This window comes from Ovis aries, chromosome 2 (genome assembly GCF_016772045.2).
Source record: "Ovis aries strain OAR_USU_Benz2616 breed Rambouillet chromosome 2, ARS-UI_Ramb_v3.0, whole genome shotgun sequence".
NCBI classification, from domain to species: domain Eukaryota; kingdom Metazoa; phylum Chordata; class Mammalia; order Artiodactyla; family Bovidae; genus Ovis; species Ovis aries.
Window position 1 is genome coordinate 236,067,122 of NC_056055.1, and position 17,106 is coordinate 236,084,227.

General features: G+C 37.5%; 1 protein-coding gene across 11 annotated transcripts in view; it reads right to left on the bottom strand.

The window, feature by feature from the left end:
* ZCCHC17 (zinc finger CCHC-type containing 17) overlaps window positions 1-17,106 on the bottom strand; it is a 75,697-nt gene that overhangs the window by 47,649 nt on the left and 10,942 nt on the right. For all 11 annotated transcript variants that reach the window (XM_012150000.5, XM_060410559.1, XM_060410558.1 and 8 more), the window contains 2 exons: window positions 10,036-10,093; window positions 1,087-1,187 (listed from right to left, as the gene is read on the bottom strand). In XM_012150000.5, the coding sequence (XP_012005390.2) occupies window positions 1,087-1,187; window positions 10,036-10,093 (159 nt within the window). The remainder of the gene's footprint in view (window positions 1-1,086; window positions 1,188-10,035; window positions 10,094-17,106) is intronic.

The following is a 17,106-nucleotide window of genomic DNA, read 5'->3' on the forward strand; positions in this document are numbered from 1 at the left end:
ATGAGCATAGAATGGATTTAAGAACTTTCCAGTGGACTAGATCTCCTTTTGGACTTTGTCTAAAAGCTTCTTAAACATGAAGTCAACTAACAGTGCCTTTAAATGTGAAGACAGTTGTTAGCCACATTGGTCTTCTTTTGCTTCTGTCAGCACTTGAAGGCCTCTACAATTTGGGGTCTGTATCAGCTACTCTCTTTGCCTGGAATATGCTTTTCTCAACTCTTCACATGACTGGCTCCTTTTCCTTTGGGTCTCAGATCATATACAACCACCATCCCCCCAAAAGTCTGTTTCTGACCGTTGTATCTAAATCAACCTCCACATCGTTTGACTCTACTACAGCACTTACTGTAACCTGTAGTTATTGTTAATTATTTTAGTTTGCTCACTTCTTATTTATCTCCTCTTGTATAGAATGTATATTCTACACAAGTTCCATAACCACTGAAGTCATTTATATCTGATTTACTAACTCAGGCATCCCTCAGACCTAGTATATATTAGGCACTCAAACGCTGTTGAATATCTCTTTCAGGACTGCCTCCTCTGCCATCCTCTGGGGAAGAGCAGGTCTCAGTGCGCATGCACATCTCGCCGGTGGTCTGCACAGACCCACAGACCCTCAAGTGAGCTGCTGTTAACAGGGTCCTCCTGCATTTTCTCACTTTCCCTCACATAGCATGGTGTCAGGTATTATGAAAAATGACTGTAAATTCTATGTTCTTTTTCGTTTTGGTCCAAATTGAAGTGTATTTGGAACTTTTCTACTAAAGACAGGCTCATAGATTTAAGTTTTCTTCTCTCTTTTTGGTTCTTTTTTTTTTTTCCCCTCCACATCCATCATTCGGATGAACTTCAGGGAGGGAAGTCTCATAAACAAGTAATTATTGGACCACACTAATTACAGTTCACACTGTCCTTCTGAGTTTACATAACAGACAGATAGCCAAAAGGTTTAAATTCAGGTCAGATTACCAGCCACAGCTAACAACATATACACACTCATGACGTATCACCATGAAAAGCTTAGAAAGTCCCAGCTTTACTTAGCCGTTTCTAACCAGCTGAAGTTGCACAGAACTTTACCTCTCGGCCAATAAGCTTCACCCACACTTTGTCTCCAACATCTACTATCTCAGAGGGCTTATCCACGCGACAGGATGACATGTGGGTTCGATGGACCAGACCTGGGCACAAGAAGAAAAAAAGCACTGGGCATACTCATACTCATACTCTAAATAACACAGTAAAGAGACAATGGGAGTTGGGGATTCACTGAAGTTTTCATTAGTTTTAAACTGCAAATTAAAATAATTTGAGATGACTTTTTTATACTTAATCAACTATCAAATATTCTTTAAAATAATGCTTAATTATAGAGTAGAGATGCAGAGATGTGATGCAACAGCTATATTTTTATAATACTGGTAAAAATATAAGTTGGTAAAATTCTTTGAAAACAAAAGGCATAAAGATGTTTATACCTTTGATGCAAAAAAAAATACCACTGGAATTTTTCCAAAAGAAAAATTCAACAGAGGCAAAAATTTATGGCATATAAGAATACCTGCAGTATTATTATCTCAAAGGTTAAAAATAAAAATTATGACAAAATGTAAATGACCAATACTTGGAAAACAGCTTGATAAATTATGATAAATCTTTCATAAAAGAGTAAGCAGCCATTTAAATTAGTTATAAAAATAATTATGATGTTAAGTGAAAAAAGTAAAAATAAACAAGGTTGCCATTTTTAACATATTAAATTAGCAAAATATTTAGAGGAGAATAATATCCAGTGTTGATATAAATATAGTAAAATAAGAAATACTACTGAAGCTAACATAAATTTTTAGAAATCACTTAGCAATGGCTATCAAGAGTGATAAAAATATTTAATAAAATTAACAGACATCCTTTTCCTTGTCTATCCAAGGTCATTTTCTGTGAGAACCACCTTCCTTACATTCTAAAATAATCCGGTCAGTCCTTGTAGTTTGGTTGGAGCTGATCTAACCCCCAGCTGTGGGGAGATAACACAGGCATAGGCAATCAAGGCCTCACTCCCCAGGCCACAGCAACTGACTGGTTCAGGGACAGACACAAGATACTAGCTAAATCAGATCTTTCTCAAGACTTTTGTCAGGATTATAAACTACAAGAAGTTACCAATGCCCATCTTTACCACCAGGTGGCAAGAGTCAGCCAGAAGCAAAGAAGAGCCTGCATAAGCAAGAGACAAAGCCCTGAAGGCATAAACTAAGCACTGGATCCAGCCCTGATGGAAGCTAGATTTATGAATATCTTACACCGCCCAGGGAAATTATCCAGAAATTTACAAATGTTTCTCATGCATTTCTGTCCCTAGCAACCAAGAGTTCTAAATATTACCTTGACCCATAATCACTTCTGAGACTAAGAAAAATATCTTATACATAGAAAAATCTATCTGTACCTAGAAAAGTGATTTACATCAAAATATTCAATGTATTTTTAAGACAGAGGAAAAAAATAGAAATAAGCAAATATCCAGCAATAGGGTAATGGCTAAGTCTACAGTACAGCTAGCTACTCGACAGCCCATTAAAAACAATGTTCAAAAGATTATGTAAAAATATATCAATAATTAATTATTTTGCAAATATCTGAGTGCCTACTATGTGCCACGCACTGTAGGAAACAGCATTTCTCATTTAAATAATGAAAATGCTTAAAACAGATTCCAAAAATTAGAAAGAAATAATCCAAAATACTATAGCAATGGTTAGACTAGGGTATAGGATTACAGGTTAATTTTTTTTACTTTCAAATGTTCTAATAATAGAGAACTCTATTCTGAGGGAAATTAATATAATAAACACTTATTCTGAATGAAAACAAACCTGGAATCTAAAGAAAAAAGAAGTCAAAGATTTCTGTCCCAAAAACTTGCGCTCCCTGAAGTTTCCTGAGAGAATTACCAACCTTTATTCTCAATCTCTCTCACACCCATGCATACACAAGGTTGTCAGCACACGCCTGTAACAAAGTATCTGCCATCTGTGTCTGGAGCTCCTGTGGGAAGCCACTCCTTTCTCTGTTCATGGTTATTGGGTCTCTCAGACCTACTTCAGCTGATTCTAGAGGCTGACAGTCTATCTCCCAATACTGCCAGAGCCAAAATGCTTTATATATATATTATATAACCCATGTTTTAAATTTTAGACCATCATATAATCTTTAAATTGGATAAAATTCATGAATCTGGGCTCTTTTCTTCTTTGTGATCAGGTAATGAGCGGAGTAACCTAATTAGAAAACCCAGAGGAAATTCAGATGCCCTAAAGGAAAGGGAAACCTTTCATTTTGACATCTTTGTGGCTGCAACTGTCCTCTAATTCTAAACTTCACTTTTTTTCCTGAACTGCAAATGGAAGTTGTGAAGGAAATTAATGTTGAACCTAATATACCTGAGAGAACATTTTCTCTCCTGAAACAGGTCTATTTATTGGAGTACCACAAAGAAAGAATGAGTTAACCATTTGTTCTCCTATGTGATTCCAAAGTAGGATATTTTTTGGCCCAAGCATCTCTTCAATATGGCATTTTGCAGAGCATTAATAATGAAAAATTATAAACAACTTAAAATGATTATGTGATACATGTGAATGATAAACTAACGCCATTTAAATGTTTATAAAAAGTATTTTAAAAGACAAACAAATGTTTAACATTCGTTAAGTGTAAAAGCTAGAAAATGTATACACAGGATATAATCTTAATTTCAGTATGTTCATTTCTATGTACCTATGTGACTATAAAGAAATACACTGAAATGTTAACAGCACCTATCTGTTAGTATGATCATCTGTAGTAATGATCATTTGCTTTGGTAGGTTCTTTCTTATTATTCCATAAGCATGAATATTTTTAACCATAAAAAATGTTAGCTATAAAACCAAATATATATATTTATCAACAAAATCTAAACATGATATGTACACTATGATTGAAATTATGTAAAACTATGTCTCATGGACACAGATGAAAAGGGAACACAAAAATTGTTATACTGGTGTGTAGGATTTTTATAGTTGAAACTTAATGGCTTATCTCCTTCACTTATTGGGTGAATTAAACAAGAGAAATGGTTGAGCCCATAGTCTTAAATGTAAACGTCAGGTAGGCAGTTGGATATGTAAGTCCATAGATCAGAGAAGGGGTATGAATTGAAAAAACAGTGTAGGAATCTTCAGTGTGCAGATGCTTATATACAAAAATACATTAATCAGACTGTCAATTTAGTGATTGGTTCAGAGATACACACAATTCACCAAGTTATTAACTTACAATAGAAGATATACTTTTCTTATACCTGGAAGGTTCCAAGTCCTTATCTGGGAAAACTACTCACTGACCCCAGTAATTAATCTGACCTAAAAATCAGATTAATGACTGGAAATTGCTTCAACATGGAATAAGAACAAAGGGGAAACAAACTGTTTTGAGAGATGTTTCCTGTCTATGAAGGTCTGATGGACTTCCTCATAAAAGAATCCACCTCTCTCATTCCTATCATCAGATTCATTTCTTCTTTAATAAGGTAGGATAAACACTGCCAACTTCAGGCTCTTAGGCTTTCTTTTACTATGTTCCAGAGATTGATATCTACTCATATAATCTCTTCCTAGTAGAAAGATACAATCAATTAGATTTCAGTCTACTAAACTGCAATTTCATTCCAGTTCTTTTTCCCTGGAATTAAACTCAGATTACCTTGTTGAAGTCTTGAATGTTCCCATCTCTTCAGTCACAGATTTACAGGGAATTACCTGGTATATTTCTATCTGTGGCTAATCCTATCCTCTGTATGAGGGATTCATCATTAGTTTCATTCTCAGCCTGAATTCTTGGGAAGTATTTCATTGTTAACCACACATACCACCAATAGTTGGATTAACTATATATGGCAGAAAACCAAAATAAAACATGAGGCTCCCTCAGTTTGTACTGGATACCTCACTAGATACAGTATATCCACGCATCCATTTAATCCTTCCTTACATTAGCCCTGTGACATAGACTCACATGAGGAAATAGTCTAGAAGTAAATTGTCCAAAGTGGCAGAGCTGATAAAGAAATGCAATTCAAATGTCTTCAACATCATATTGATACTTCTCCATTATTTTCTGTATTATCAATCTGTTATCTTTTCAATTAAAAAGAGAAAGACAATCCGCAACAGTAGAAACACATCTAATTCTTTTCTATCAAAGGCTCTAAAACAGAAATCAACACAAATGCTTTGCTCATTGTGTTACATGGAGGAAGCAGTCTGTATCTGGATCTCTGACATTAAGTCATAAATACCCAAAGGGCATATCAAGTCCATCACCATATTCAATATACCCAATATAATACTTAAACAGAATGTGTCCCAACTGAGTGTCTGCTGGTAAAAAAAAAAAAAATTCTGACAGCTTGGAAAGAGCTAGAATCTTAACTGCCATATGAAAAAAACCGAGCCTATAACAGTTCCCTTAAAAATATTCCCCCAACTGTTTTATGTTCACCATTAATTTTACAAAGTTCACTGACAGTAAAGGAAAAAGGTAAAAACTACAAACCATTAGAGGTCAGCTGCAGCCAAAAAACATGAGAAGAAGGTCTCCTTTACCTCTGGGATATATGAATTTCCTCTCTAGACTTTTCAAGTTAATTTACTGAGCTGGTCAAAAAGTTCATTTGGATTTTGTTACAGAAAAACCCAGAATGAACTTTTTTGGCTAACTGAGTATCTTCAATCAGCGATTCACAACGATAATGTAAGTACATAAACTGAAGTGCTTGCACATCCTTTATCCTGTGGTATTAGGGGTTCATTCAGACATTTACTAAACATCCACTATACTATAAGCAAAAATGGATCTAAGGATGAGCTAAGACATGATCTTGCCAGTCAAGAAACTCTAAAAATAACACACATGGTCCCATTTCACAGATAAGGAAACGAAGGCTCAAGGACAAGCAACCTGCTATAGTTAAGAAGCTAGTAAGTGGTAGAGCTAGGACTAGGATTTATTTTTTCATTTAATAAAATTCGCTGAACATCCATTATATCTCAGGCACTGTAGCAGGCCCTGACTTATCCCAGTAGCCTATTCACAGCTCAGTGGATTAACTGAAACTTCACTCATTTTATTACACTACATTGTAATTTGTTTACACCTCTAGACTGTAAACAATCTGAGAGCAGCAGGGACTATGTTTTCTTATCTCTGTTCCCACGTAACACAGTGACCAAAACATAGAACTCAGTAATCATTTGTTAAACCTGAATTCACTGCTAAAAATATTTGTACTTCTACCACAAGCAAGGCACTTTAAAAGTGCAACAATGAATAATCTCTACTCTCAAAATTTTGTAGTTCAATGCTGGTGGGAAGAGGATAGTAGAGAAAGAAAGAACTTCATAATCATATAGGGCTGCATTGTCCACTACAATAGTCACTAGCTACAAATGTTTAAAGTTTGAATTTAATCAAAACAAACAAAATTTAAAAGTCAGTAGGCTACCGTATTAAACAATAGATGTGGTATAATATAAAAATATATTTGGTCTTTGTCCCTGCTCCCTACACAGAACTCCTAAAACTCTTGGAATTTCCCTAGAGATAGTGGTGTCTTTGTAATTCATAAGTCTCTTTTGATCATACTAGAGCTTATGCTAAAGAGTCCCCACTTTGTTGTGGGGACCCTTGATAATTCCTGGACGGAGCTGTCACCAGAAAGACCAAGTGATGAAAGTGATGAACTTTCAGCTCCACTGACCTCCAGGAAAGAGGGAGAGGGGCTAGAGACTGAGCTTGATAAAAACCCTTAAACAATGACAGCCAGAGAGTTTACAGGTTGTTGAACACATCAACCTGTTGGAGGGCGGTATGCCAGAGGACATGGAAGCTCTCTGCACTCCCCACTCTGTATCTTGCCCTATGCATCTCTTCCATTTGGCTGTTCCTGCTTGCATTCTTTATAATAAACTGGCAAACAAAAGGAAAGGGTTTTCCTGAGATCTGTAAGCCATTTTAGCAAATTATCAAACTCACAGAGGGGAGGTTGAGAGAACTCCTGATTCATAGCAAAGTATTGACTGTAGACATATTTAATGTTTTTTGTTACCCAAACATTATTGACCAGGAACATTTAATTCTCCAACCAGTTGGTGCCTGGAGAACTGGCTGGTGTTAGACAACATATCAGATAAAGAACATTTCTATCATTGTGGAAAGTTCTATCAGACAATACTATAAGAGGGGAAAGAAAATTTAGTTTAGATCTGAATACGAGGAACCAGTCTTTAACTCAGTAGTGATTTAAAAATTCTGAAAACAGAAATCTGAGAAAAATAACTCAAATTAGAGTCTACCTTCCTGACAGATGTTAAAATCTAGAGATCATTTATTTCATAACTCAGTCCTCTCAGGACTGTACTTAATAATCTTCTTCCATTTAAGGGCAGAGAAGCTAAAGTATACTGTGGAAAAGTCAACTGCTCAAGTTACCCAATAAACCTACAGATGTGCCCAGGATCAGAACTCGTGGAGTTTCCATTTAATGATTTGGCTCTCTGACCTCTCCCTTCAAGCTTATCTCAGCACAGTTGTCAGACTGACAGATTCACTTATAAACTGGCAGTCACAATCAGAGGCATCATCTGACAGGGTATGGATATAAGTGAGTTGAAGACTAACTGTTAGCTGGAAGGTGGCAGGCTTTTAATCCTCACACAGTCACCAAAGTGTCATATAAATGCTCAAGTAAGGATGGGACTTTCAGGTACTGGTGTCTATGGCAAGTACACTGGCAAGAAAATCTGTCTTCAGGTCTAAAGAGGTGCATACCATACAGGGATGAGGATGAGTTTCATGTCATTAAATCTCAGCCAACATGAAAGGAGAGATTTTATTACAGATTGCCAATTGTTAGCTTGGAAACTATTAGTAAACTATTTCTAATTAGCTAAGATGCAATTTGCAGCAGAGCAGTCTCCAAAGCTAAAGGTAAGGTCAGCTTTTGTAAAACAAAAAAAAATTTTTTTTAATTACAAATAGCAAAAGTTCCTGTAAAAAAGATAATTTTATAGTATAGTTGACTTACAAAGTTGTGTTTAATTTCTGCTGTACACAAACTGTGAAAGCTCCCTATCCGTCTCTCCTTGATCAAACCAAGCTCCCCACAGGTGACCACGGCTAATTTGTTGACTATTCTTTCAAACTTTCTTCTAAATATACACAATGACATTTAAAATACATAAGTATATGTTGCTGTTGTTAAGTCACTAAGTTGTGTCTGACTCTTTTGTGATCCCATGGACCTTAGCCCACCAGGCTCCTCTGGCCATGGGATTTCCCAGGCGAGAATACTGGAGTGGGTTGACATTTCCTCCTCCAGGGCATCTTCCTGACCCAGGGATGGAACAAGGCACTTGCATTAGCAGGTGGATTCTTTACCACAGAGTTACCTCAGAAGCCATAGGCATAAGTGAACATGCCTTAAAAGGGGGAGAGGGAGATAAGCAGCCTGGAGTGATTGATAATAGGTAACTGTCACATAAGCATGCTCATGCGCAGTCCTGTCCAACTCTTTGCGAGCCCATGAACTGCAGCCCACCAGGCTCCTCTGTCCATGAGATTTCCCAGGCAAGACTACTGGAGCAGGTTGACGTTTTCTCCTCCAGGGGATCTTCCCAACCCAGGGATTGAACCTGGGTCTCCTGCATTGCAGGCAGATTCTTTACCACTGTACCACCTGGAAAGCCCGATAATAGCTACAGAGTTTCTTTTGTATGACAAAACTGGTATCAAACTAGATTGTGGTGATGGTTACAAAATTCTGTGACTATACTAAAAACTACTGAACTATGTACTCTGAATGAAATGTAGATCTGTGAATTATATCTTAATAAAGCTGTTAAAAATGTTATATAAATGGAACCATAATACAGGTAATCTTTCGGGGTTAATTTTTTTCACTCAGTATAATTCTCTGGAAATGAATCTAGATCATTGCGTATTTTGATACTTCATTCTCATTCCTTTGTACTGCAGAGCAGTATTCCACTGAATGGATATATTGCAGTTATATTTTTAATCACTATTGAGAATGAGCATCTTGTAAGATATTTATTGTTCAACTGCTGTTTTTTCTCCTGTGAATTATCCTTCCATATCCTTGGCCCCATTCCTACTTTCCTCTTTTCTATTAGTCCTGTGTCATATGGACTGCAAATTCTTTTTTCTCATTTAACTTTGCTTATGATGATGTTTACAATTATGTTTTATATTTTTATATAGTCAAATATACTTCTATATTGACTTTTATGTAGTCAAATACTCTTCTATATTTTCTCCTAATAATATATTTATGTATATCTTTTAGATTAAGATCTTTAACACATCTGCATCAGGAGGCCTGGGTTCTAGTCCTGACCATGCTATAACCTAGCTCAAACATTCTGAGCAGGTCACCAGTCTATGGAATCTACTTAACACAATTATTTAGAGAAACAAATAAGACTATAGATACAAAAGGGATTCTCTAAAAATGTTCAATAGATACCTATCAATTATGAAGAAAATTTAAAGCATTTTATGTATATAAATTTGTACTGGTTACAATACTATTTCCTTTCCCTATGCAACATGCTAGAAAACTCACAATGTTAGTCTCAGAGAATAAGTAGCTTGCTCTCCCCCAAATCCTAAGTCCAAAGAGGTCAAGTGACTCAACCAGGATCACAGGAGAAATTTAGGGAAGAGTTACTTCTAGAAGTGAACACAAATGGTTGTGCCCCCTGCCCTCCCCAGAAATCAGAAAAACACCCTTCTTCAGAGTTAAGGCTTCCTAAAAATGAACTTTAATCAACTGTCTGTATTTGTATCTTTACACTAGAAACAAAAACAAACTACTATCTGAAAAAAGTAGAGCTTATAATTAGAGGTGAAAGTAGACAGAACCAAATGAAGAGTGCTGAATTTCGAGTTACTGGTTCCCACCTTGCTTCCGACAGCCTGGGATTTTGATAAAGGCTCCATAGTCTGTGACCATAGCAACCTATAAAAACAAACAAAAAAAGAATCTTTGTCACACAAATGAGCTCTCTCCTGTAGAATTTAACCTCATCTCTTTGAATTTCCACTTGGTACTGACTGCCTGAAATTGATATTCTGTCAAATATTCTTTCTGTTCTTTTAGAGATTTAAACTGGCAGGTACGTGTGATTCTAATAAAAACACTGGTGAGACTGGAGTTATGTCAGATGGTATAACGGTACTTGTGGTTCAGTCACTAAGTCATGTCCAACTCTTTGTGAGGCTTCTCTGTCCTTCACTAACTCCCTGAGTTTGCTCAAATTCATGTCCATTGAGTTTCTGATGCCATCCAACCATCCCATCCTCTATCATCCCCTTTTCCTCCTGCCCTCAATCTTCCCCAGCATCAGGGTCTTTTCTACTGAGTCAGTTCATTGCATCAGTATTGAAGCTTCAGCTTCAACATCAGTTCTTCCAGTGAAGGTTCATGGTTGATTTCCTTTAGGATTGGCTGGTTTGATCTCCTTGCTCTCCAAGGGACTCTCAAGAGTCTTCTCCAACACTATAATTTGAAAGCATCAATTCTTTGGCACTCAGCCTTCTTTACGGTCCAAGTCTCACATCGATATAAAGTTATAGTTTATATTCTCTGGAATGGAGGTCCCCAGTCCAAATAGAGAAGTTTAATACTTTGGGATGGATCGTGTGAAGCATCTCTTTTTCCTAAACTTTGAACCAGTAAGACCATACAGCTTGCTCTATTTCACTCCAAACCAGAGTCTTGGGTTTTATCAAGACAATTAAAGAAAAAGTCGTTACACAGACAACATCTGACAGAACTTGAAAAGATATAATCAGAGAAAGAGTTGTCTTTTGCAGAGTTGACCTACAATGGGGAAGTAAGAGGCTTGATGTTAGTCACTCAGTTATGATCCACTCTTTGTGACTCCATGGTCTATAGCTCACCAAAAGTGATGCTTTCAAACTGTGGTGCTGGAGAAGACTCTTGAGAGTCCCTTGGACAGCAGGGAGATCAATCTAGTCAATCCTCAAGGAAATCAACCCTGATTATTCATTGGAAGGACTGATGCTGAAGCTGAACAGCCAACTCATTAGAAAAGACCCTGATGCTAGGAAATACTGAGGGCAAGAGGAGAAGGAGGCGACAGAGGATGAGATGGTTGGATGGCATCACTGACCCAATGGACATGAGTTTGAGCAAACTCAGGGAGATAGTGAAGGACAGGGAAGCCTGGTGCATGGTGCAGTTCATGGGGTAGCAAAGAGTCAGACACAACTTAGCGACTGAATAACAACAACAAAAGAGGCTTGATGGATCTATGCAATATGCAGGCCATAGGTAACAGAAACATAAGGCCCAAAAGCCTTGTCAAATAAATCATCATCTCAGACTCCACCTCTACTGCTTTCCTCCCCTCTATCCTCTAACCCCCTGCTTCCAATCGTGGATTGAGATTAAAATTGACAATATATACTGTATTTATCACTAAATTCTTTATTATTTATAAAATATTCAATACAATGTCACACGCATAAACTTTGTTCTTTCCAGTGACTTTAAACTTAAGTTGTTTCATCTTGGGCAATCACTGTTTACACTTAAACACAACTAAAAGAAGGGGAAGGAAGAAGGGAAAGGGGAAGATAATTTTTGCTGCACCTCTATTCACTAACATATACTAAATACTCACTACATGCAAAACACTCTTCAAAGTGCTTTACATAATCCTCATGACACCATATAATGTTGGACTATTATTACTTTCATTTGATGGATGACAAAACTGATGCATGGAGAGACCAAGTGTTCAAATATACAATGTTCAAAGCTAATAAGTAGCAGAGCTGTAATCTGAATCCAGGGAGTTCTTAATGACACTACAGCTGCTCATGGGTTCCCTTTAACTATAGAACTGTTAACAGCCAAAAGCAATGTGACATTTGTTATCTTATCTGCTCCTGGCAACAATCTTAGGAGTATATATAGTGGGCCCTCATGTTCTAGATGAGGCAAAACAGTTTAGATATAGGAAGAACCCAGGCTTTGAAATGAAAGATGTAGCTTCTAATCCCAGCTCTGCTACTTCTTACCTGTGGAATCTTGAACATAACTTGCTTTCCCATTTGTACTCACCTTGCTGCTGCAAATAACAAATCAGGTACTAGTACCCGGCATCCAAAGTCCATTCAATAAATTGTAGCTTTCTATTAAAGTCCAAAACACTGAAGCACAAAAATGTGAGCGACTACTGGAACCACCAAACAATTAACTTAGATACAGTAGGCACAAAACCTAGATCCTTTGGCTCATAATCCAGTGCCTCACAGTTCACCAAATATTATCACTATTCACTTCAATGTTAGGATAGAAATAGATAAAAACTTCCACTTTCCTCATTCTTAAATGGGCACTTAAACTAACTCTCCAAGATATAGCATTAAGAATGGGTTAAGAACCAACATTTCTAAACTCCTATTTTAAAATGACGAATACACTATGTTGAGGTAGAGACCAGGTATTCCCAAAGAAACAGGACAATAAGGCAGATACTGTAACTTTAAATCAAGGCAAGGTGGACTTTAGAGATTTAGCTGATCCAATCCTGTCATTTTTCAAATGAAGAAAGTGAAAACCAGAGACATAAAGTACTTATCCAAGTTCACAAAGCAAGTTGTTCTCTGTAAAAAAGGCTGCATGGATAAAACTTAATATTTTTAGCTACAATAAAAGAAAATCCCTTCTTGTTTCTGGAACAACTAAAAGCACTCTGGCTTTTGCTCCAGGGTTCTAGATAGAGGGCTGAAATGCTTGATATTGTGTAACATCTTATTTAAAAGCATAATTATCTAAACAACTTAAAAGCAGCATCTGGAAACTGAAGCCTAAATCACCTTACTGCTGTAAAAACATTATCACCTTTCAGTCCTGAAACTTCACTGTCACATTATGATCTTTTGTGGAAATATCATAACAGATCTTAATATGGCCTATCCCCAGAGAAGGTTAATGTGCTCCAGAATGGATGCACTCTACTGTTTAGTTAGGAAAACACATTCCTGCCCATTTCTAACACCAGGTGTTTCCATCACTGTGTCTCTTAGGGTGCAGTCAGACTTGAAATTAACAGAATGGCACCTGCCTTAGATGATTACACAGTCTGCCTGGTGTCCCAAGAACAATTAATCAAACAGCTCAGGGGAGAAAATTCAGTAATTATCTCAACTGAGCTCAGGGCTTAGGCAAAATGAATTTACCATCTTCAAAGAGATTAGACGTTGTATCAGCCTTCAAAGTAGTTATCCCCATAATGTAAATGAGGAATCTGAGGCTCAGAGACATGTTATCTGTCTAAAGTCACAAAGTTAGAAAGTATCAGGACCAGGTATAGAAGTTTTCTGACTTCTAATCCAATGTTATTTTCAATTTACCAACACCAATCTCGCTTCAGCATTTCTTTGGCTATGGCTGGGCTAAGCCAAATCCCAAATCTCTTTGCTATGTTTATACCCCCTACCATGCTTAATGGACTCTGGCACCAAGATGCCTCTCAGAAGACAAGAGAAGGATGAATATTAGCTTCCCAGCAATCTTGTCACTGGGCCCCTCAACTATGCTGAGCCCACTAAGAGAACTGCTAGAATATGCAGCACACCACCAGTTTCTTCAAAGGGAACTGATCCTAAAACGCTTAGATTCAAATTTAACTCAAACACGTATTCACCAAGCACTTGCATGCAAGATACAACATCAGGCACCATGAAATAAAAACAACATAAAAAAAAGAGATGCTCAGTCTATTTTTAAAAAATTTTGAATTAGTTACCAAGACACATGAGATAAACAGCCTCTGCTCTCCAGTAACACACCTTCTTGTGGAGAAGACAGACGTACACACAAGAAACCATAGTACAAGATAGACTGTAAATGTCATGATAGAGGTACCAACAAATGATGGCAGAACAACTGAGTTTACCGTCCACCTTCCTCCTATACTACCCAGTTCAGTCAAGAGTTCTCTTACGGATCTTTTGGTTCCACCACACATTTATGAACAACTGAACAACCCCAGCTGCAGACTTGGAGAACTTGATTTAGAACTTGCCATTTATTAACCATCAGGGCAATTATTTAACTTCTAAGAAGTTTCATTATCCATAAAATGGGATTAACAATTTCTTCCAAGAAAGTCAATGACACATAACGCGTGCAAGTGCTGACATACATTGGGCTTACAAAATTTTTTTGAATTTTAATGTAAATACTTCTTTATAAATATCAGGCACTCAACTAATGGATGAATATTCTGAAGTTTCTCCTTTTTAATTTATCATGAAATTGCTCCTTCTCTTATTCCAGTCACTTCTAGGCATTTTTCAAAATGTGTTCATAAAATACTAGAACTATAGTTCTAGTATTACAACTATAAAGTTCTTTCTGAACACTACTCTAGCCCATCCATCCTTGACCAATAAAATATAAAACCTACACTAATTCAAGCCTCGTCTCATATAAAAAGATAAAGGTTAGGAGCCACTTTACTAAAAATCTGAATCAGTTTGTGGAAAGAGCTCTTCTTCCTTTTGTGCAATACCTGACAAGTGACGTTTTCATGTTCAGAAATATCAGTTTTATCTCCTGAGCTACAATTTCTTCTTTTTGAGCTCTAGTATCTCACTGACCTCTGGAGATACCATAAGCCCTAAAGAAAGAGGACAGAGGTTCTGAAGAGCAGTTGCTTGCTATTTATCAGAATGTTATCATCGTTTCTACCTTGACTTGTACATTAAAAGCTGGAATCCACTTAACAAAAGTCTAGAACCACATTTATCTACAATCAACCAATAGTCACAAAGTCTGTCTTCAAAGGCCTCACATTATTAGGTGGTAAATCTTTTGTCAACTGTCATAAAGAAAGTATGAATGCCATTAGAGTGACATGGTTAAAACAGGTACCTCTAAGACACTGAAAACAATCTCGTTTGCTTTTAAAAAAGGGAGATAACATTAATGAATTGCTGTATCTCAGGCATTGTGTTTTCATAGATGATAGTTTATTTAACCATCATCACAATCCTATGAAAGTTGTTTTTCTCTCCATCTAACAAATGAGAAAACTGAGGCTCAAAGAAATGAAGTGAAAACCTCAAAGATTACATACTAAGTAAAAGAGCTAGGACTGGAATCCGGTTTTGTATGGTTCCAAAGCCTCTGCTCTCTAAACAACCACAATGCCTTCTCCCTCAAAGGTTGATCATTCATTCAGTCATCAAGGTGTACTGAGCACCTACCATCTTCTATTCATCTACCTGAGACTACACAACAGTGAACAAAACAAGCAGGGCCCTGACTTCATGGAGTTTAGCATTCTCTAAGGAATGTGAAGTCAAGTGGGCCTTAGAAAGCATCTCTACAAACAAAGCTGGTGGAGGTGATGGAATTCCAGTTGAGCTATTTCAAATCCTGAAAGATGATGCTGTGAAAGTGCTGCACTCAATATGCCAGCAAATTTGGAAAACTCTGCAGTGGCCATAGAACTGGAAAAGGTCAGCTTTCATTCCAATCCCAAAGAAAGGCAATGTCAAAGAATGCTCAAACTACTGCACAGTTGCACTCATCTCACACGCTAGTAAAGTAATGCTCAAAATTCTCCAAGCCAGGCTTCAGCAATACGTGAACCGTGAACTTCCAGATGTTCAAGCTGGTTTTAGAAAAGGCAGAGGAACCAGAGATCAAATTGCCAACATCCCCTGGATCATGGAAAAAGCAAGAGAGTTCCAGAAAAACATCTATTTCTGCTTTATTGATGATGCCAAAGCCTTTGACTGTGTGGATCACAATAAACTGTGGAAAATTCTGAGAGAGATGGGAATACCAGACCACCTGACCTGCCTCTTGATAAACCTCTGTGCAGGTCAGGAAGCAACAGTTAGAACTGGACATGGAACAACAGACTGGTTCCAAATAGGAAAAGGAGTACATTAAGTCTGCATATTGTCACCCTGCTTATTTAACTTACATGCAGAGTACATCATGAGAAACGCTGGGCTGGAAGAAGCACAAGATGGAACCAAGATTGCCAGGAGAAATATCAATAACCTCAGATATGCAGATGACACCACCCTTATGGCAGAAAGTGAAGAGGAACTAAAAAGCCTCTTGATGAAAGTGAAAGAGGAGAGTGAAAAAGTTGGCTTAAAGCTCAACATTCAGAAAACTAAGATCATGGCATCCGGTCCCATCACTTCATGGGAAATAGATGGGGAAACCGTGGAAACAGTGGCTGACTTTATTTTTCTGGGCTCCAAAATCACTACAGATGGTATCTGCAGTCATGAAATTAAAAGATGCTTACTCCTTGGAGGGAAAGTTATGACCAACCTATACAGCATATTAAAAAGCAGAGACATTACTTTGCCAACAAAGGTCCATCTAGTCAAGGCTATGGTTTTTCCAGTGGTCATGTATGGATGTGAGAGTTGGACTGTGAAGAAAGCTGAGCACCGAAGAATTGATGCTTTTGAACTGTGGTGTTGGAGAAGACTCTTGAGAGTCCCTTGAACTGCAAGGAGATCCAACCAGTCCATCCTAAAGGAGATCAGCCCTGGGTGTTCATTGGAAGGACTAATGCTAAAGCTGAAACTCTAGTACTTTGGCCACCTCATGCCAAGAGTTGACTCATTGGAAAAGACTGATGCTGGGAGGGATTGGGGGCAGGAAGAGAAGGGGACGAGGATGAGATGGCTGGATGGCATCACCAACTCGATGGACATGAGTCTGAACAGACTCTGGGAGTTGTGATGGACAGGGAGGCCTGGCGTGCTGCAATTCATGGGGTCGCAAAGAGTCGGACATGACTGAGTAACTGAACTGAACTGAAGGAAGACAGACTTTATACAAGTACAAAATAAATATAAGGCGAGCCATTTATTTATGGTGGGAAAAAGATCTCTGAAGAGATGACATTTGGGCTGAGACCTAAAAACTGAGGAGTTGGTGAGAACGTGGGATGGTTA